This window comes from Microcaecilia unicolor, chromosome 7 (assembly GCF_901765095.1).
Source record: "Microcaecilia unicolor chromosome 7, aMicUni1.1, whole genome shotgun sequence".
Lineage (NCBI taxonomy): Eukaryota > Metazoa > Chordata > Amphibia > Gymnophiona > Siphonopidae > Microcaecilia > Microcaecilia unicolor.
Window position 1 is genome coordinate 102,183,675 of NC_044037.1, and position 22,293 is coordinate 102,205,967.

The window sequence follows — 22,293 nt, forward strand, 5'->3', positions numbered from 1 at the left end:
CCTGGGCAAGGAAACTTTTTAGTAAATCAGCCCCTTAAGGTGCCTCTGCAAATCATTGGCAGAAGCAAGCTGTATCTTTCTTCCCAAAACAGGCTATCCAGCTATGTGATAGCACTGCCTCGATAGTTGAAGCAAAGAGGCAATTTTATTTGTTTCACATACACCATAGCCTGATTCCCCATCAGTCACTCTCTTGCTTGCTCTCATGTACATCTGCCAGGCTTCACCCAATCACCCGCTCTTCCAGTCTCATAAGTTACTTCCAGCCCAGACAACTGTGCTTTGTAGTCAACCACCAATAGCCCTTGCCTTGCTGTTCTGGCTCTGCACTGAAATTCAGTTGTCTATAAATTTGAACTGTGCTGTGCAGGAAGTTTGGGAAGTCTCATGGTTTCAAATCTCACAGGACCTAAACTGTGAAACTTCCCCAACTTCCTGCACCGCGTGGCTCAGGTTTATAGAGAGCTGAATCTCGATGCATAGTTTGTGAATCAGTAGCAGTGTAGTGGGCCACAGATGAAACAAGGTGGAGCCAAAAAGTTAGAGGAAGCAGATTTTATTGGAGTACCCGACACGGCCCGTGTTTCGGCAGATGCCTGGAAGAAGCACTGATCTGTTTACTGGCTACTTTGGCACTGTGACTGATGGACTGATATAGGAAGCTTTGCACAGTTCTTACCCCTTTATGACCCCTGACGCAGGCATTTGCAGAACACGGGCTGTGTCAGGTCCTCCAATGAAATCTGCTTTGTGTGACTTTTTGGCTCCGCCTTGTTTCATCTGCAACCCACTATGCTGTTATTGCTTCACGTTGCTGCTTCCCTCTGGTCTGCTTGCTAGACATAATTTGTGAGGCAGATCTGCAAAATAATGTGAAAAAAAAGGAAGGAAGGGGCAATGAAATCCCAGGCACCAGGGTGCAATGTCTAGGTGCCAGGACTTGTCGATACAATAGAACATTGTTGCCAAATAAAGAAAAAAAAAATCCCCAATTCTTCCTCTGTCCTCCTAGAACTGTGTGGTCTCATTCTTCTCTCTCTCTTTCTCTCAGGAGAGCACTGTGACTTGATCTTTGTCTTCTTCGATCCGATGGGACAAGCTCTTTGCAAGCGAACCCTGAACATTGTGGAAAGGCTGAACGAGGGGCATGGGGACAAACTGCGTTTTTACTGAGCAAAGCTGATGAGGCAGGAAACTGAGAGTGACAGACAGGTACTGGGGCACTGATCACCAAGAATGACACATGCATGTTAGAGGAGAGAGGGTTGTCAAACAATAATAAAATGGCTAATGGTGGTGGTGTATGGAGGGGGAAGGGGCACTGGTGGAGAAAGAGAAGAAGGTAGTAGTCATTGGCTCGCAGAAACAAGGGGAGAAAGACGGCAGAGAAGATGTGGGACACAGCTGGAGAGGGGGAAGAAGGTGGGCTGTTTGGGTAGGAATCCTTGAAGCTGAATATTGGAGGGTTTCAGGAGTGAGTTGCTGTTTGCAGTGATGTTGGGGTGACTCTGTGCTGGAAGTGGATCTGGGGATCTCAGCTCCATGATTGGGAGGACCCTAGGAGGGGGGGAGCATGAGGGCTTGTGTTGGGGATATGGGTGATGTGAGTCCTCTGGCTGACTGTCCTTCCACCTTCCTTCTCAGAGGGTGCTGATGCAAATTGTGCAGGAGCTCTGCAAGAGACCTGGACTCAACAAATGTGGCTTTGACATGCCAACAATCTACATCCCGAACTCTAACAAGGTAATCTCCTTTCCTGCTTCATGAACTGAAGGCCCAGTCACACCCACTCTCATACACCAACAGTCTGATACTCAATAAGTGTAGGCTTTGACATGCCGAGCCCAGGAAGTAAGAACCAGCTTCATTCTCATCTGGTACAGAGACACTAGTAACATAGCCATGGGGGGGGGGGGTAGGGAGAGGAGGTGAGAGGCAAGGGAGCATCTCCCCCCCCCCCCCCCCCCCCCCCCACACACACACACACTTTGGGCTCAGGCTCCTCTTCCATCCCAAATTATGCACTGTTGCTTTCACTGGTGGGGATCTCCAAGCCACACTAGCAGAAGAGGTCCTCCTCCAGCATACAGAAAACTCCCCAATGCTGACAGCACTGGTCCCCCTGCTCCGCCCCCTCCTCCTGTACATAAGCAAAAACTAAGCCTTTACAGGGAGGGGGAGCAGCGACATGGCTTTGGCCCATAGAAAGTGCCACCACTATCAGCGTTGGAGTTTCTAGCTGCCAAATGACATCTTTCAGCTGGAAGGGCTTGGGAAGCCCCGCCAGCTCAGGTAAAGGTTGAATTGGGGGGGGGGGGGGGGGGGCAAAATTTTGTGCCCACCCAGTTTGACTTTACGCCCCCTTCAACCCCTCCATAAAAACTGAAGGTTGGCTGTGTCGTAACAGACCGGGCTTGGCAACATTTCATTAGACTTGGAAAACAAAATGATGTTATAATGCCTTTGTATTGCTCTATGGTGCAACCACACCTTGAATACTGTGTGCAATTCTGGTCACTGCATCTCAAAAAAAAGATATAGTGGAATTAGAAAAGGTACAGAGAAAAAGATGGGATGACTTCCCTCTGAGGAAAGGCTGAAGCAGCTAGGGCTCTTCAGCTTGGAGAAAAGATGGCTGAGGGGAGATATGATAGAGGTATATAAAATATGAAACAGGTAGATGTGAATCACCTTTTTACTTTTTTTTTTTTCCTCCCCCCCCCCCTCCCAAAAAATACTAGGACCAGGGAGCATGCATTGAAGCTACTAAGTAGGAAATTTTAAAACAAATCAGAGAAAATATTTCTTCACTCATCGTGTAATTAAACTCTGGAATTGTTGCCAGAAAATGTAGTAAAGCAGTTAGCTTAGCGGGGTTTAAAAAAAGGTTTGGATAGCTTCCTAAAAGAAAAGTCCATAAGCCATTATTAAAATGGACGTTTGAAAATCCACTGCTTATTTCTAGGATAAGCATCATAAAATATATTGTTTTGGGATCTTGCCAAGTACGTGTGACCTGGATTGGCCACTATTGGAAACAGGATACTGGGCTTGATGGACCTTCGGTCTGTCCCAGTATGACAATGCTTAACGTTCTTAAATGTTTTTATGTTTCAACATTTTATTGAAAAGTCATCTTAGTACACATAGAGGCATATTTTCAAAGCACTTAGTCTTCCAAAGTTCCATAGGTTACTATGGAACTTTGGAAGGTTAAGTGCTTTGAAAATACGCCTCATAGTCAATCCACTCATTGTACAACGAAATAAAATACAACCTTGCATCCGAATGAGTTGCTATTTGCTCTCTATAATTTTATAGTTTTCTCCCCCCCCCCCCCCTTCTCTATTCCTCCCCTCCCCTCGTGACCCTTTTTGTGTCACCAAACTAACAGTGAATATGTATGGGCATGCTTGCACATAATGCTTTAGTCCATATCATTCCCAGCCCTCCTAGTCTAATTACAATAAACTAAATAACAACATCTTGTCTGAGAGGGAGCCCTTGTTCTGGTTGCTTTCCCCTCTAAAACTTAACACAAACTGTTAACATTGGCATTTATGAAGCTAGGTCACTTGCCCTTATTAGTACAACAAATGTACCCATACAGGTGGGGTGTCTCGTGATCACATTGACCGTCTTCACTCATACTCTAATACACCTTACCCCCCATCCCTGTCTCCCCACCATCCCTCTCCTGATTCCTATCATCCCTTTCTCTTCTCTTGCCAACCTTGCTGGGGAAGGCCTGTGAATAACTGTTTCCCACCCAGAACGAAACTGATTTACGACTGGTTTAGGAGCAGACTACGTCCCTGTAAGCTAAGGCCCTGTAGATATTGGTTCCAGGTTAGCAGAAATTGTTTTTTCCGTTTCGGGTTACCTTTTGCTTCCTTCGCTTCCCATGTAGCCAACTCGTGCATTTGGTTTCGCCATTGCCAATACGCAGGCAGATCTGGAGAGACCCAGTTTTGTAGGATGGCCTTACGGGCCAGTAAGCATGCCTTACGGCACCAAAGCCTTGCTCCTTCTGTCTGTGTTTTAAATGCACTCTGTGTGTCTAACATGTAGTGGTCATGTTCCCCCCAGTGGTCTCCCCACGCGTTGGTCATGAACTCCTGAATCTGCCTCCAAAAAAAGCATTGTACCTTCGGGCAGCCCCAGAAGGCATGTTACAAGGTGTGTGACATTTGAGCACATTTAACACATTTCGTGTCCCTTGTGGATGTCATGTGTCCCCACTGCTGTCCCGACGTGTAGGCTCGCATGATCACTCTGTATGCACACTCCCTTAGCCTTTCATCTATGGTGAGTAGCGGGATGCATCCCAGTGCAGCTCCTATGTTCCATCCCTCCAATGTTACCCCTGACTCTTGTTCCCGTTTATGTTTGATGTATCCTAGGTTTTTCGGCGGGGTACGTTGCATCAGTGCTCTATGGAGGGTTCGTTCTTAAATGTTTTTTGTTGCGAATGCACAGAGGCTTTCGGCCACTGCTTTACCATGCTTCGAAACAATGACCGAAGGTCTTATGCTAATGAAGTTGCTAGTATTAAAATGAGCTCATTAGCAATTCCATACAATGTTCAGAATTAATGACACACAGAAACTGCCTGCCCTAACAACCAAAACCTACCGACTGCTCTGGAGCAGTCGTTTGGTTTTATTTGTTATGGAAGGGTGACATTAACAGCAGTGATTGTCTCTAAGCTTCTTCTTTGGTGGCAACATCAGCTTTTTCTCTCCCCTGCACACTTACCCCATCGCTTCCTACTTCCAGCCACTGCTGAAAGGTTTTCTTTTTCCTCCCACCTTCACTGGAAATGCGCTCAAGGGCTATTTCTACCGCACAGCTCTTGTGGACATGAGTCAAGAAGCTCCAAGCCCTTTACTGACTAATGCTCAACACGACAGCATGCATGTAATTTGCATGCTGTTAGTGTTGAGCATTGGACGCCAAAAAAAATAAAAATCTATGTTCCACGTTTTTTTTTTTCCCCGGAGTTCTGTGCATCTGTCCCTGAGCACACTCTTATAGCCTGATTAATGGATTGCGGTGACACATGGATCTGTCCTTTTTCCATAGAAAGCTGCAGTAGTACCTGCTTCCTCTTCTGTATTCAGCTGCACAGACAGCTTCACATTTCTCTGCTATTTCTACCACTAGGTGTCATTGCTTTTTGCTGAGATTAACCTCTACCCTTCCCACTCTTTTTTTTTTTTTTTTTTCCCCAGCCCAGCCGCTGTGTCAATCAGATAGAAGATGTCTGTAAAACCATTGAGAAGACGATCAATCAGACTGTGCAGAACACACTAAACTCCCTGGAGAAGGACTGTGAGTTGATCACAGGCACCGTGGAGAGGGTGCTGCAACAGGATGGGTGAGTGCTGGGGAGGGAAGGGGAAGAGGTAGAGAGTCCGGAGAAGGACTGTGAGCTGATCGCAGGCACTGTGGAAAAAGTGTACTGTAGCAGCATGCATGAGTACTGGGGAGGAAAGGAAACAGAGAGAGACTGGAGAAGGACTGTGAGGTGTAAGACACTTTTATCTGAGGACAAGCAGGCTTATCTATTCTCACAAGTGGGTGATGCCAACCCGGGTCGCTTGATCCAGAACTTATAACTAGTATAAGTAGAGCTTTGTGGAGGGTGAGAAGTGTTCCACTGCGCATGCATGTAAGTGCTTTCCTGCCCTTCGCAAGAACGCGGTCTTCTCAGTTCTTTTTCTACCATGGTTTCCTCAGCAACCGTCCAGACCGGTCAAGACTCTTGGGTCATGGTCACCTACCAGCAGAGGGAGACTGACAACACTTAACTTGAAACACTGTACCTATAACCTGTGCAGAACCCCCAACCAGCCAGTAATTCCTCAGTCTCAGCAGAGGGTAAGCGTGCAGCCTGACCGGTCTGGTGGGCTCTTGGGGGTCCTTAGTGTTTTGATTCTGTGTGGTAAAGGTAACCCTGTACTTGGCACCTCTAAGTGCTTCTGGGAGGGGGGGGGTCCAGTGGGGCCCCCTTTTCCCCTTGGGGTGCTACACCCGGATCGGGTCCCACAACACTTGGTCCTAAAGAGTTTTTTTTTTTTTTTTTTTCATGTCTTTCTGTGATTTTTTTTTTCATCTTAAATTGTGTTCCCTGTTGTGGAAACCCCCCCCCCCCCTTTTTTTTTCCTTTCCCTTTATATTGTTAGTTTATTTTGCCCAGTTTTACGTTTTTCCTTTCATTTTCGTCATTGTTTGGCCACTTTTAGGCCTAGACTTGGGCCGGGAATTTTCCCTTCGATTTTGCCATGCCTTGCCCCTTTTTCAGGTACCATTGCCTCACAGACAGTCTGTCCAACTTTTTGTTTCTTTTGATCCCAACAGAATGGGGGTTGCCATCAGGGCTGGCAGATTGCATTTCCTTCACTTATGCCCAGGCTGGACTGGCCCTAGAGACTCATGTCACAGCTCACAATATCAGAACCATGGCTGTGTCGGTAGCCCACTTGAGGTCAGCCTCCATTGAAGAAATTTGCAAGGCTGCGATGTGGTCTTCAGTCCACACATTCACATCATACTACTGCCTTGAGCAGGATACCTGACACAACAGTCGGTTCTGGCAGAGTGTTGCAGAAGCTGTTTGGGGTCTAGAATTCAACTCCACCCTCCTAGGCCCATTTTATTCTGTTCCAGGCTGCATTCTCACTCAGTTGTATATAGTTTCAGGTTAATCTATGTTAAGGTCTTCACCATTGCGAGGCCCAATTGACCAATGTTGTTTGTTTTTGGTGGGCCTGGATGCTAGGGATTTCCCACTTGTGAGAATAGATAAGCCTGCTTGACCTGTGAGAAAGCAAAGGTATTTGCCTTTAGCAGGTGTTCTCTGAAGACAGCAGGCTTTATGTTCTCACAGTTCCTCCCACCTCCCCTTGGAGTTGTCTCCTCTATTATTTTACTTTATTCTTGCTTTAGTATTAAACTGAGGAGACTGTGTTCTCATGGCGGGTGGGAAAGCACTCGCGCATGTGCAATGGAGCATGTCTCGCGCTCCACAAAGCTCTGCTTATGCTAGTTATAAGTTCTGGACTGGGCGACGCAGGTTGGCATCACTCACTTGTGGAAATATAAAGCCTGCTGTCATCTGAGAGCACCTCCTACAGTCAAGTACCTTCAATGTGCACAGGTGCTGCAGTAGGATGCATGAGTAGTGGAAGGGAAGGGGAAAAGGGAGAGTGTGGACTGTGGAAGACAGGCTGTGAGGTGTAAGACACTGCACACTCTGTTTTTTTTTTTGTCTGCTTTATTCACATGTTCACTCCTTCCTGTGCATAATTTTTCTTTCTGTGGGTAACCCCCCCCCCCCCCCCCCCATCACCCTGGACGCCCTGATCCCTGCCTTTTGGGATGGCGGCTCTCCACCTGACTGCCCTCTTCTGCTCTCACCTATAGAACACTTATCCTTCTCCAATTGCGACTTTCTTCATCACCCCCACATATTAGCTTATCCTGTACCCTACGCTTAGGACTGCTTAATACCCGCTGTTTACGAGGTAAACAATTTTTAATTCATGATCTGATCACTGCTTATAGGCTAGACATTCTTTGTTTAGTGGAAACATGGCTACAGCAGAGGGACCTGGCATGTCTAAATCGGGCAACTTCACAGAGCTATTTCTCTGTTCTCCACCTTTGAACTGCCAGCCAAGGTGGGGTGCTGGCTGTTATATTCCGTACTTATTTACAGATAAAATACACTACTAAGTACAATCACATAGAATAAAGAGTCTTCTTTTTAGACTCCCCCCCCCCCTTCTCCATTGACGTTTTACTTGTCTACCATCCTCCACCACCTACATCTTTTTGTTACTACTCTTTTGCGTATCGTAGCTCAACAAATCCTTGATTTCCCCTAACTTGTTTTGAGGAATTTTAATATCACATGGATGACCAAAGGGCACCATTTTCCAGGGAGTTCTGTCATTCTTTGAGGACCTATCGTTCTTTCGTCACAGTCATCAGTCAACACTTATAGAAACAGTCATATGTGTAGTGAAATCTTTACTAACATTGTGTCTTAAAGCTCTCCTCATATACCCAGTACTCCCGTCCGTTTACCGATCACCATGTATTGCAGCTGACTATCCATACCAATCCCCTTCCCCTCCCCTCTCCTAGAACAAAAACAAATTTGTGATTTTTGAGACTTTAGTACTGCAAACTTTGCAGAATCATTAGATTTTGACGTTGCCATGTTTTCAATTATCTGTAGATGCTCAGGCAGAGATTTTAGACTCTGCCCTCCAATCAGCCATTGACTCGTAGTACCTAAAGTACCAGTGGGTCTGCATCCCGTAAAAAGCAAAAATGTACATAAATGATTTCTGGGTGATGCGCCCACAACTCCATCATTGCGAGCGTGTCTGGCTGAAACGTTGTATTTGACAGACTGCTATTGACCTACAACAAACAGCTCAATTTTACAAATGGAGTATCTACCTGGCTAAAAGGAAGCTCTACTCTCAACGTATAATGGAAGCCCCAGATTCTAGAGTACTTTACACAATCCTAAGATCTTATACGAGCCACCGTTCCACCTCATCTTTACCCTCTCATACAGCATCCGATATAGCTACGTATTTTTTGTAGAAAATTGGAACAGTTTCTGAGACACATCCAGTTGAATGGTTTCTGGGTGTAGATGAACAGCATGGTGATGCAACATCTACAGGTACATTGACGCTTTTCTTCTTTTGCCTCCCCATCTTCTTCTATTTCTCAAACAATATAGTCTATTATAGACGTACAATAGCCCCTCGGACCATCATCTCTCGACCTTGCTTGCGCTTCCTCCTTCCTGTCTTACACTCGCAGCTTACAATTATGCTGTCTACCAGTTTCTCAGCCACTCAGTTTCCTTCCCTATGAAAGATGGCAGTTGTCCAACCCAAGCAGAAAAATATACAACTTTCTAATGATGAGCCATGGAAATTTGATGTAAACCGCAAGCTTGTTCTTTTCTTTAGCAGCCACCTGTGGAAAAGAGAAGTAAGGAAGAAGTGAAAGAGATATGGTAAGCTAATAAGAAGAAGGACTGGAGGCCAGAGAGAGGATGAGGTGCTGGTGAGGAGACAAGACAGAAGAAGAGGGCGAGTACAGGGAGTTTGAGTGAAAGACAGATATGCGACAAGGCTGGGAAAGGTGTGAAAGACAGAAGAGGGAGGCAGTTAACTAGGGAGGCATGAAGATGGAAAATTTTAGTAGAGAGTAAGGGATGAAAAAAAGGGAGATAGAGGGGTGAAAAGAGCTATGAGGGATAGCACAGAATAGAGAAATGAAGAGAAAAGATTAGGGATGGAAAAGAGTAGACAGAAGAAAATTAAAAATGGAAAGAAGAGTTGTAAAAGGATTTAGAAGATCCACAAAAGGAGTGGGAAGAGAGACTACATTTAGAAAAAAATAAATCACCCATATAACAAAGGGGATTTTATTTTCAGCATTGGGAGTGTGCCTTTCTTACATCTTTGCATTTTGCTCAGTACAGAGAAAATGCATTTCTATTTTTATTTCCTGTGTGTTGTACTGCTCATGGAAATATTGGCTTCTCGGGGTTTCCATTCCTAATCTTTGGTCCTTTTATTTTGTAATTAGTGAAGGTTGATCTGAGCATGTAGATTTTATGGGGGATCTGTACTGTCGGATTGAGGAGATGTATTGGTGTTCTCTACCTGCAGTGCTGTCTTTGTAAAGAAATAGTTCTTTCTCTTTTGCTCTGAGGAGTTGGTGCTGTTAGGTATGGAAGATTTGCTGCATACTTATTTGGAGGTATTTGTGTTACTTCACAAAGCGTCTTGACAGTGGAAGGATTTCATGCTATTGAGACGATAACCAGAATTTTATTTTTTATCTTTCTGTTTGGCAAACTGTGAGGAGAAACATCCGGCTCTGCTCTGTATAGGTGAAAGAATAGGTAAAAATGTCTTGATACTGACATTAGGTTTAGTGTGAGTGTGTCTACCATTCAACCCCATACCAATGTGCAATATATCAATCCTAGCTTTCTTACTGATGAAGTAAGCATAGGTGAAACCATCTATGAGGAAAAGATACAATTTCATAACTTAATTTCAGCAAGTTTTTGTAACAAGGGTTTTTAAGGCACTGACAAGCCGTGGGCTGAATTAAGCCTGTGTATTAAGTGCTGGGCCATGTCTGGGTATTGGCATTGAATATTTGGATCACTACAGTGACATGGAAGTTAACCAGGCACTGGCCTATAATCAGATCCATATCTGGTTAGCTTGGTTAGTATTAGTAACAAAGTTAGTAACTTTGTGTCTACTTAACCAGTTAACAGGCTGAATATTGCCGCTAGCTGTTTAAATACTGTACCAGCTTTGCCCACAACCACCCTGGCGCTAACTGGACAGTGCCATGGTGGTCAGAGTTGATATTCAGCGACACTGCCTGGTTAAGTGCTGTTGAATATTGGCAGCCAGCCCACTCAGCATGGATTACGTGGGTCGGAGCCTCTCCTACAATCTTAAACTATGCTGAATATTGACATGAGAATATTCCCCTCCCCCTCCAATATTCAGCTGCTTTTGATCAGCCAGAATCGACACCTGGCTGGTTAATTGCAGGATAACAGGCTATCTTCTGATATACAGAAGTACATGCCAGCCATGTACCACTGAATATTGCTGGTTAGCAAATAGCCAGTTCTGTCGGGTGATTATAACCGGCTGTGCACCTATTTTTAACTCAGACCAGCCAAGGTTTGCAGGCATATTTGGCCACATGAAGCCCTGGAATATCTTTGGCCAGTCTGACTTTAACTGGCCAGCGCTGAATATCGGCTTGGCCAGTTAAAGTCTGATCAGTTAAGCCGGATATTCAATGCCGGTCACTGGAAACAGCCTGGCACTGAATATCGGCTCTCAGCACCGACCGCAGGAGTTAGTCGGTCAAACTCCCGCTTGCTGAAAAAACAGTAAATGTTTTAAATATATTTTAGGCTTTTTTTTTTTGTTTGCCTGCATATTGTAGTGCTGTCATCTTCCTGTGAATCCTTTTAACGTGTAACCTTTCTCACTCTCTTTCTGTCAGTGAGATGAAGAGCACTAACAGGCGTACTTGGCTGAAGGGTTGCTTCTTTGGCCTTGCTGGCCTTCTGCTCCCCGTCTTCCTTCTTGTGAGCGTGATTTTAGGTGTGACCTCTCGAGAACTCTGGACTGCAGTGTTGGGGGAGAATGGCACAGAGACACTGGAAATATACACGGTATGGGATAGTAGAGAGCACTTCTGGCATTCAGATTTCTAGTGTCTCCTGCACCCCCTATAATGCGGAGTGAGAGGGCCTTTTACTCCAGTTATGCCCCTGATTTTAAGCAGGTACCATCTCACAGGAAAAACCTTGGCACATATGGTTTGTTTTGTGCACATAATAGAGTACCGAAGTCACCAGTACTTCTGCAGGGTAAAACAGTTTACATTTTGTAAGGCTTTGCTCTTTTGTTCACAATCCTCACAGGGTCAGTAGTGAGTGGATGGACAGGTCCTCTTGCCCCAATTAGAGCCTCCTTCACTCTTTTCTTCCACAGGGCACATCTCGTGGTCCACAGCTTTGCTTCTTGTCTCTTGTAGGGTCCTGTGGCAGTGCTGTGGCAGCTGATCCCTGAGCAGCACATCCTGTATGTCTTTGTAGGCCTCTTCCTCCTCTCCCTGCTGCTGCTATTCCTGGCCAGATACTCCTTCAGGTAAAAAAAAAAAAAAAAAAAGAGGAACTTTACTGTAAACATGGGGAGGGACTGCAGGAGCTGTGAGCTCTGCCATCATTCTGTATAACAGCTCCTACAGATAATGCTGGAACCATAGATGTGACTGGAATAACGTCATGGCTACGAGCAACCTGCTTAGTGTATAACAGGGGTATAGCCAGACTTCAGTGGGAGGGGGGCCAGAGCCTGAGGTGAGGAGGCACATTTTAGCCCCCTCCCCTTTCGACCCCCCCCCCCTTCCCACTGCCGCCAACCCTCCCTCGAGTCTCCCGCCGCCGCCGTCAGGTACCTGTGCTGGCAGGGGTCCCCAACCCCCGCCAGCTGAAGTCTTCAGCCGGTCTCCGGGCCGGTGCATTGCTGCAGCTGATGTGGAAGCCTAGGATTCTGTTTCTTCTGTGTGAGTCATCTTGACATCCTGTGTCAAGATGACTCACACAGAAACAGAATCCTAGGATTCCTCATCAGCTGCAGCAATGCGCCGGCCCGGAGACCGGCTGAAGAGGACTTCAGCTGGCGGAGTTTGGGGACCTCTGCCAGCACAGGTACCCAATGGCAGCGGCGGGGGAGGGTTAGCGGCGGTGGGAAGGGGGGTCGAAAGGGTTGGTGGGGGCCATGGCCAAATCTGGGGGGCCCCAGGCCCCACGTAGCTACACCCCTGGTGTACATACTACTACTACTAATCATTTCTATAGCGCTACTAGACATACACAACACTGTGCACTTGAGTTCTGCTACTAGTTCAGCTTGGGATCTATACTTTGAGCTCAGTAGTCCCCTTTGCAACCAGCTGGCTGAAGGTTCAAATCCCCAAATTGCCACTGGCTAAATAGGTTGTAGTACTGTGTAAATGGAACCTTTCTGTCCTAGCCAGTGCCCCTGCATTATTGCTTACAGCACCACCTGTAGGGAGAGGCTAGGACTGCAGGAGTTCACTCCCTGATTTCTTCCTCCAGGACCCAAAGGACTCTGTCTAAGAGGCAGAGACGTTGCCTCTGGGAACAACGGGAATATGTGCAGGAGGTGGTACGACAAAAGAAGGTGAGATAAGGCAGATGGAAGATCCTCCACACTTCCATCTGAAAGATTTTATGCAGTTATTTAAGTGTGGGAGGATGTTCCTCAGTCACTTGTTGTATTCCCCCCTCCCCCCCTTTCACTTTGCAGAAGCAGCTGTATGAAGAATACCTGAGACAGAGTATTGGAGAACAGGACATGAGCTGAGAAAACTGACATCTTTTGCTGTAGCTGGAGACAGAAGGACCAACACTACTATATAAGCTATGAGGAAGGATAAACAGCTGCCTCTGCTGTCCTCACGGATGGTGTTATATCGACTGTCCTGTTCATCTGTGTTGCCCCTGGAGATAAAACTCTTCCCCCTAATGCCCCTGTCCCATTTGCACTCTGCCCTCTTACCTCCCACACTTGTGGAGGGGATGAAGAGCAGAAACTCCTTTCCTTTTTCCATGTAGGATACTAATAAGACTGTGATGATGGAGTAGAGCCTGCTTCACTTTACCACATGGAAATCTGTGCTTTCTACTCCCTTTTCCTGTGACTTAGAAGCTGTGAATTCCTTAGAACTGGAATACTGTCCACTTGTGTGGGGACCCCCCCCCCCCCCCCCATTTCTTCGACACCTAGCAAAGGCTTGGAATCTGAGTGCCTTACATATGTGAAGAGACCTCCACCCTGCCCTCCCTGAGTTATGGGAGAAGCATCTGTCAATGAGAATACTGAAGAGGCGTTTCTTCTTTCCCCCTACCCTTAGCAGATGTTTTCACAGCCCACACTAATCTGTCATGGGTTGGTATTTTTGCTCAGTGCAGCAATGTGAACTTGAACCACTGTATATGAGGATAATATGGTCTTTATTGAAGTCATATTCTTTCCTGCTACTGTTTAAAACAAAAAAACTTTCCATGCTATGTGCTAATTTGTTTTTTTCTGGAGCCTTGTGCAGTCTTGCTACTGTGAATCTTATTTTCTGTAGTTAAGTTTCTCTTACAACTGACTTGTTATTCTTCTAAAGCAGGCATTCTCAACCCAGTCCTTGGGCCACAATTAGGTTTTCAGGATATCCACAATTAATATGCATGAGAGTTTTATATAGAAAGAAGATAGATTTGCATGCACTATTTCTTGCATATTCATTGTGGGTATCCTGACAACCTGACTGGCTAGGTGTGTCCCAGGCACTGGGTTGAGAACCCTTGTTCTAAAGTGACATATTTCTTGCTGTAGTTTAAGTGAATAACGGAGTTGGAGCCCTAGTTTCTGTCTAGCCAGTCCTCACTGCCTGTAGAGGGAATCTTTTGAAGGGGGTAGATCGATCCTGAATCCATTGCAGAGTGGCTGCTTAGGGTATCAGAAATGAAGGATATCTTTTAAGGGAAAGAATGCATTGTGCCACTCTTACTGCCCTGTAGCCCAGTTCCAGTAATGTAGGCTACTGCATCTAAAGGTTTAGTGTTGCCTGTAAGACTAATGGCTGTTTGCAGAAGCTTGATAGTTCATAATGTCTCAGATCTAATAAGTACTTTCCTCACAAGAGAATGAGGAAAATATGTTAGGAGATCTGGTCCAATGCGAGTGCTTCACCCATGATTTATTTCTCTGCAAATCAGGGGCGTAGCTACATGGGGCCACGGGGGCTTCAGCTCCCCATAGATTTGGTCCTGGACCCCCCCCCCCTCCCGCTGCCAACCCTCCCCCACCGTCGCCGTGGGCTACCTTTGCTGGCGTGGGACCCAACCCTCGCCAACCGAGGTCCTCTTGCTTCCTGTGGAAGGCTTTGTTCTGTTTCTGACATCCTGCATGTTGTACGTGCAGGACGTCAGACTCACAGAAACGACGTGCAGGACATCAGAAACAGAACGAAGCCTTGCAAATCAAGGCTTCATTCTGTTTCATTGAGTCTGACATCCTGCGAACGAAGCTTTGCGCAGGAAGCAAGAGGACCTCGGCTGGCAGGGATTGGGGGTCCCTCGCCAGCAAAGGTTGGCGGGGGGGGGGGGGGGCTAAAATGTGCCCCCTCACCGCTGGACCCCCCCCCCCCCCCCCCCCCCCGCCGAAGTCTGGCTACGCCCCTGCTGCAAACAGCAGTAGTGACATCCCACCCTGCCCCCGTCTTTTGGATCTCGTGTCACTGCTTAGGGTTGGGTGGTTGTGCTGCCTTTGAGATATCCTTCCCTGCCTTAAGTGATGATTCCTTGAGAAGCCTGCTGACTTTGACCTGCCATTTCCTATATTTATATAGTGAAGTGGGTTTATGTGAGCCCTGAGCCATATTTCATTGCCCAAGGGCCATAATCCCTTATTTGGTAACCAGTTGGGGTTTGAATGCAGTTGATTTTCTGCCAAGTCACTAACCTTTTATGAAAGCTTTTGAAATATGCTTTCTTAACCCGATTATAGCGGAAATACCCTTTCTCTCCCCAACCCTGACCTGGTCTATATTTTAAAGAAAATTTACCACTACATGCCATTCCCAAGTGTCTGCTTCCTCCTTGTGTGCTATTTTTGTAAATGCAATAAATTGTTTCAGTTAGCCTGTAGAATGTAGTCATTTTACTCCCTCTCTCACTGCTGGATGGCTTTCGACAGGATCCAGCCCATAGAAAGAGGGGGATAAAGAAGGGCTACTGTACCTGTGCAGCTTCATTGGGCAAATAGCCTAGTGAGGCTGGGAGCAAATTGAAAAAGAACCCTTGCACAAGATTTTTTTTTGTACCACTTTATTTTACATAAAACAAAATTGGGCACAATAACCTTGGAATATAAAGATCAACCATATAGGCAACATCTGTGCCCGACTGTCAGCAGGTGCAAACTGTAGGACCCAGAATGTCTTGTGCCACTGGGACCCCTTCCCCCCACCCACCCAATCTGTATGAAATTTTGTATCCTACAAATCAAGTACTGTACTAATTAGCAAGTTATGACATAGCTGGAGATTAATGAAAAAGGAGCTACCTACCCCTTTCCCCCCCTGACTTTCCATTTTCTCATAATACTTCAGGGAGTTCCAAAATGATTCCCCATCCCCAACTCACTACCTGGTAACTACATTTCTGGCAGTCGTTTTTTTAACCCATTGCATTTCAAAACATGCAGTCCTACTTTAGAGAAATTGGAACTGCCAGTCCCTGGTTAACAGGGCAGTGAAGCTAGGTACTGGTTTTGTGCTAAATTAACAGAGCCACATACACTCCTCCTTGAAGCTGTTCCATACAAGGGGAGTTACTTGGCTTTGTCTCTCTTGAGTTCTCTTTTCTGCTTCCATGCAAGCCTGTAGACTAAAACTGCTCTTGATGGAGGAATGTTGATCCTGTGTGGAACCTTCCTCCTGTTGCCTTCAGTCTTGAGCCCCGGCCACCACCTGTGGTGACATCGCAGTGTCTGAGCTGTTGCAGAGCCAAAGTTCCATTCCGATGCCGTATTCTAGGAGCCTGAGAGCACAGTCCGGTTTGCCTTTAGGAGTCCAAAGAGAGAAAAAGTCAGTCAAAACTCACTACTTATTCAAGCCTCTTTTGCCCTCCAAAATACTGTCTCCCCAGAAGAGGTGCTAGCTCTGTGAGTGCACCCCCAATATTCAGCTAATGCTTTAATTTTATCTAAGGAGCGGTAATTTTTTGGAGTTTAGCATCCCCCAATCATTTTGAAATGTTGGCTCCTATGTCCCCACATTCATAATCCTTTGTATACTGGGCTATGCTTGTGTGGCCCAGCTCATGTTTCTTTGCTCCCATTTGTGGCCCTTCCTTCTGCCCTCACCTGTGTGTCCCTCATTCCTGTACATTCTGGCTTTTTCGCTTGGCCTCAGTCCTTTGCATCTTCTCTACGATCTTGCGTTCATGTCCGCAAGGATTGTTGCGGTTGGTGTTCTCGCTGGCTTCCTTCTTGGTGCGTCCTTTGCGGCTCGTCCCACCTGGCACTGAAGAAAAGAGCATATTAGGTTACACTGGGATTCTCAGACTGCAGCTGTCAATATCTGCAAATATGCAAGTACACCTATAACTGCTCTGGCTCTTAGAACCTGACAGAGCCCCCTCCCTCCCCCATTTATATATTGGTGGAAAAATGTTTGGTTGGTACTGCCTTATTAAATATCTGGAAACTGGCTTCCCTCATTTCCTTCCCCCTTGCCTTGTAGCTGCTCTGACCCCTGTTTATCACAGGCACTTTGAAAATAATTGTGTCTGTAGACACATGTAAAAATGTTGTCTTTGTAGATTTCCATGGTCTCGCAAGAGGCTGGGATAGGGGAAGAGTAGCAGAAAGCCCTGCGTATTTGGACTGTTCATAATTCCAGCTATAGCCTACCAATTGGTGATTTGGTTGCATTCTCTGCCCTCTAGTGCCTGCCTCATGCTATAAGCTATGCAACACTACAGTGACTGCATGGTTGAGACTGAGCAAGAGAGATACCTAAACTACTACAGCTCTGCCCCTACTGCTAGCACAATCAGTATAGTGCAGTGGTTCCCAAACCTGCTCCTGGAGGCACCCCAGCCAGTCAGGTTTTCAAGATATCCACAATGAATATTCATGAGATCTCATGAATATTGTGGATGTGCTGAAAACCTGACCGCCACTGGCATAGTGTGATAGAAAAACAAAAGTCAACACAGGGTAGAGGGAAGGTTTAAAAAAAAAAAAAAAAGATGAGGGGGGTGCCTGCTTTGTAGCAATGGAGTGGAAATTCCACACCACTCCACCTGTCCTGTGTAACCCCCATCTATAGGAACCAACTTTTTAAAATTATTGGGGGGTGCTAAACCCAATGGAAATAACCCCTCTATGGACACATACAAGGAAGTTTTTCAATATTTGGGGGGGGGGGGTGCTCAAGCACCCACAGAGTCGGCTCCTATGCCCCCATCCCATACTTTTCTCCCTCCATCATAAAAATGTTTCCTTCACTGCACCTCCCTTCCCCCAGTAGCACCTATATACATGAGAAATTTATTTTATAAAATATATATTTTAATTTCCCATGATTTAATATGCAAATACAACCTGCTGCCTTTTTCTTAACTTTAGTCCAGAAAACTGTACATAAGACTTAAGAGGCTGATGTACTAAAATCCCCAGAGGCAACCACCTATTTCCACCCAGGTAAAAATTACCGAGGCGGAAATAGCGGGTGATTCCCAAAGGAAATAGCATGCACCTGAGCTGCTCATGCAAACAGCAGCTTGGTAAGAAAACAGCCAGTCTGTGAGCTGCACATGCACAGAGCAATCACTAAATGTGGCTGCTCAGCATGCTACCCATGGCTTTTTCTTCCCCCACCCCCAAATTGCTACCCATGGCTTTCATACAAGCTGCATGTATGAAAGCTGTGGGGAGAGGAGCAGAGAGAAGGGAAAGATTGGAATCAGGCTGGCAGAGGAAGATTTATGTAACCTGAGCATGCAGACGGCTCCCTTCCTGAACACAACCAAACCAGCAGAGGTTGGGTAACTTGTGCTGCATAGCGCTTTGCCAGCTAAAGGAGCTGATAATTCAGGTGTTGCTGGGGTTCTGGGCTGCTGGCTGGAAATTTGGGTACAGGTCTCCCTCTGAAGAGTTAGAGCCTCTTAAAAAAAAAAAAAAAAAACACCTCTTATCTGCAGAGGTGCTCCCTGTCCCAGCGGCTGGTGTGTGCGACTACAGAAAAACAAAAACGGAAAAAAAGACTTTTTTTCCTTCCAACTCTTCCTGCATCTTGGGCCCCTTCATCAAACAGCAAATCTTCCTCTCAGTAACACAGCTCCTGATATCTTAAAATTCTATCTTCCAAGGTAAGCGTTCCTTTCTGTGCATTGCTCTCGCAAACGGCTGTGCATCCCTCAGAATACACATTTACACTGTAATCAGCTACTTGTAATAAATTTGCATTTCATTATGGTAGTCTGTTACCGATTACTGTGAATAGAAAGCCTACAGCACCCCTTTGTACATCTCCCGCTAACGTGCTCACTAAACAGGCGGCCCAGGAGACTTTGTGCATCGGGCCCTTAATCTAACCTTGTACCAGTCTGGTGCTAAGATTTGGTGAGACTATATCTTTGCCTAAATTTCAGCAACCCTGGAGAAAAGCTGGGCTTTGTAAATGGTGGTACAGGTTTATTATCATGTCTTTTCCAACCACCATTGTTGACTAGAGTATTTATACTCACATGTTTTCTCCCATCTTCAATTGATTTTTGTGCCCCAATTTTTTTTTTTTTGCATCTGATACAGGGGTTTAACATCACTGAGGACACTCAGCCAGTCAGGTTTTCAGGATGGCCACAATGAAAATGTGGAAGATAGATTTGCATAGGATAGAGGTACTGCATGCAAATCTATCTTGTGCATTGTCACTGGACAGCCTGACGGGCCACTACAAGGACTGTGTTCTATTCTGGGAGCTGGCGCTTTGCTACTGTGTGTTATATAATACAAATACTATCAGACTCAGTTCTCTTAGGGTGTATACCAGTGTACTTTTTGTTTTGGCCTCAGATCTGATGGGATCCAAGATCATCCATATCTCCAAAACAAAAACTAGCTGGGCTGGTGACTTTAGGACTGGAAGAGTAGCCATTAGTGCAGGGAACTGAGTTAAATTTCCACTGCAGCTCCTTGTCGCTCTGGGAATGTCGCCTAATCTTCAATTGCCCCAGGTACAAAATAAGTGCCTGTGAGTAATATGTAAACTTTTGATTGTAATAGAGAAAGGCATAATATCAAATCCTTTCCCTTAAAGTGGCAATTCTGGAGGATTTTTAAAAAAAAAATGTATTTCTAATCATCCTCATACTGACCTTCTCTCCAACCATCTCCTCACTTCTCACACTATTCCGTTTCAACCACTCACCCTCCCATCCCTGCCTGGGAGCCCCCTGACCATCCCTGTAAACACTTCATTCCCTTTCCCTGTACTACTCCCTTTCTCCTGCTTTCCTCTGATTCTGACCAGCAGCCCTCCTCTCCCATGCTCCTATTAAGCCTCAGCCTTTTCCATCCCCCTCTAATACAGCCAGTTTACCTCTGATATTGGTGTCTGTACACAGATGCTACCCCCTTTTAAGTGGTCTGAATCCTGAACTATCTCTGGGATGTTTTCTCGTACCAAGTTCTGGGCCCCTGAAATTTACGCTTGCAGTTTTCAGCCCAATTCATACCATAAGGAGAATTATTAAGTGCAGTGATGGAACCCCCCCCCCCCCCAACCACCAAAGTGTGCTGTGTGCAGAAACATGGAGAAAACGATGTATTGGAGGATGCCAGAGATTAGGGGAAAGAAGGGGCCTGCCAGGGGATAAGAGGTGATGCAAAAGGCTGATCAGCCAGCATAGCGGCACTGAGTTCAGATTAGAGATGTCAGCAACTCCCCCCATCAGAACAGCAGAGTTTCTAGCAAAGGGAAGAAAAAAAACAATGGGGGATGGAAATAAATGCAGCCATGTAAGTTGATAAACATCTGCACAAGGGAGGCAACAGTGTAATAAATGAAGCCTCTTTGCTGTTTTTGGAATCTGGGGCAAACCAAACAAATGGTGGAGAAAACCAAGTCCATGCGACCAGCCAAAACACAGGAGTAAGAGCTTCAAACAAAGTTTTATTGGGACCTTACGCAGTCCGTGTTTTCGGGGGAAATGCCTTCTTCGGGGGTCGATAGACGAATCCTCTGTTGAACGTCAAACCAACTTAGAGTGCTGTGAAAGCACGGGTACGAGGATGCTGGGTCCACGAACAGGAAGGCAGCCAAACCAAATAGCAGAGGATTCGTCTATTGACCCCTGAAGAAGGCATTTCCGCCGAAACACGGACCGCGTAGGGGGACCCAATAAAACTTTGTTTGGAGCTCTTACTCCTGTGTTTTGGCTGGTCACTTGGACTTGGTTTTCTTCCACCCTTTGTTTGGTTTGCTTGGGTTACTGTGGAAGGAGTGGATCCCCTTTTAATCTTCCTTGTTTCCTTTGGAATCTGGGGGACAGAGGACCACAAAAAGCCAGTGCTGCAAACAGGTCATCTTTCTCCTTCTGGGCACTGGACAGGGCTGGTCACTTGAAAGAGCACTGCTTCTATAACAGGTGTCCCCCTACCCCACAGCTTTCTCTTCAGCAGCCTGCGGGGAATATTCTGATAATTGGCTTTTGTTCTGGCCCCGATACTGTAATTAGCTTGCTTTTGCTGTTCCCGCTTGTTGAACATCTTTACGTTTCAGATACAGCGTTCGCCTGATGGTCTTGCGACACAGTGTGGCGCGACTCGCGACAGCCCTATTGAGAACTACAATGAAATGAATATGCACGAGCGGCCATCCTAAAAAAAACCACGCCCAGGGTGGCTGTACCCTAAGGACTGGGTTGAGACGAGCTATTCCTGGATTATAATACCCAGCCATACAAACTCTGAGGTGAACGCTTTAATTTTAGCAGTTTTCAACCCAGTTCTCGGACCACCCCACAAGCAGACCTACATAAAATGAAGAGTGTGCATGCAAATCTTTAATTCATGCATATTCATAAAAGACGATCAAACCCGACTGCCTGGGTGTATATTACTGAGTGGTGAACCCCCACTTCATTTTCGGAATAAAACAGTAGCGTAGCTCGCACTGAAAATAGAATGAGACTATAGATTCCAACATACACTGGGAAGGACTTTTTTTCCAAATTCCCAAGAGGGGATCTGTTTAGCTTTTCTCAAATAAGATGCAATTTAAGAAATCTGCATCAGATTTTCGCGTACAGGAAAAAAAAAACCCTGCTGCCAACTGTCTTTAAAAAAAATACCACCAACATTTAAATTATAATTTAAAGTGGGGGGGGGGGGGGGGCGAGAAGGAACGGGAAGTCACTTACTGGAGTAGCGATCGGTCAAGTTGTAGAAATCGTACTCGTCAAAGTACTGCACCTCGAAGGCTGTGGGCTGTAGCTTGTCCGCTTCCACGAATGAGGCTGAGGCACTCATGCTGAACTGCTGGTGAGGCGCAAAGGCTGCAGTGCAAAGATCCTTCTAGTTCTAACTGATTCCTCTTTCTTTGTTTATGAAGTTCCAGCTTTGTTCATTGCTGCATTTATATACTCACCTCGCCTCCTCCCATCCTCGGGTTGCATCAGCTTCTTTGGGCAGGGCTGCCTCCTGCTGCTTGATTTGCCAAGCATTGCGCCATCGTCAGTCAGCCCGAGGAGGGAGGGAGGCAGAGAGCGCGTGATGGGGGACACGTGTGCATGTGTACAAAGTGAGTCAAGCGCATACATACACATATACGTATTGCATTTAGGAGACGGAGCCAGAGCGTGTGAGTCACAGGTCTCCTTCTTCAGCAGCTCGAGGAAAGGGAGAAGGAACTCACAGCTCAGATTCCCGTCACTAGCACTCCGTGTATCCCAGAATCATTCTCTCTCCCTCCCTGCTGCTATAGTATCCTGTGTGTTAATAATACACTAAGCAAACGCGAAATACAAACAGCAGGGGGGAAAACAGTTGATTCATCTTGTATGTGTCCACCAGACCCTTTTAACAGTTATTACCTAAGCAGGATAATGGATAAAAG

The 22,293-nt window shown here is 46.0% G+C and overlaps 1 protein-coding gene and 1 pseudogene across 1 annotated transcript; one reads left to right on the plus strand and one right to left on the minus strand.

Annotated features, from left to right (window-relative positions):
- Positions 1-13,853, plus strand: part of LOC115474194 — a 36,449-nt pseudogene extending 22,596 nt beyond the window's left edge.
- Positions 13,854-15,744: 1,891 nt separating this feature from the next.
- LOC115474130 (nuclear protein 1-like) lies at positions 15,745-21,792 on the minus strand. Its single transcript, XM_030209463.1, has 3 exons — positions 21,599-21,792; positions 16,533-16,692; positions 15,745-16,229 (listed from the first exon to the last, which is right to left on the minus strand). Exons 1-2 carry the CDS (start codon positions 21,705-21,707, stop codon positions 16,544-16,546), a joined length of 258 nt encoding a protein of 85 aa, XP_030065323.1. The 5' UTR covers positions 21,708-21,792; the 3' UTR covers positions 15,745-16,229; positions 16,533-16,543.
- Between the last annotated feature and the right edge of the window lie 501 nt (positions 21,793-22,293).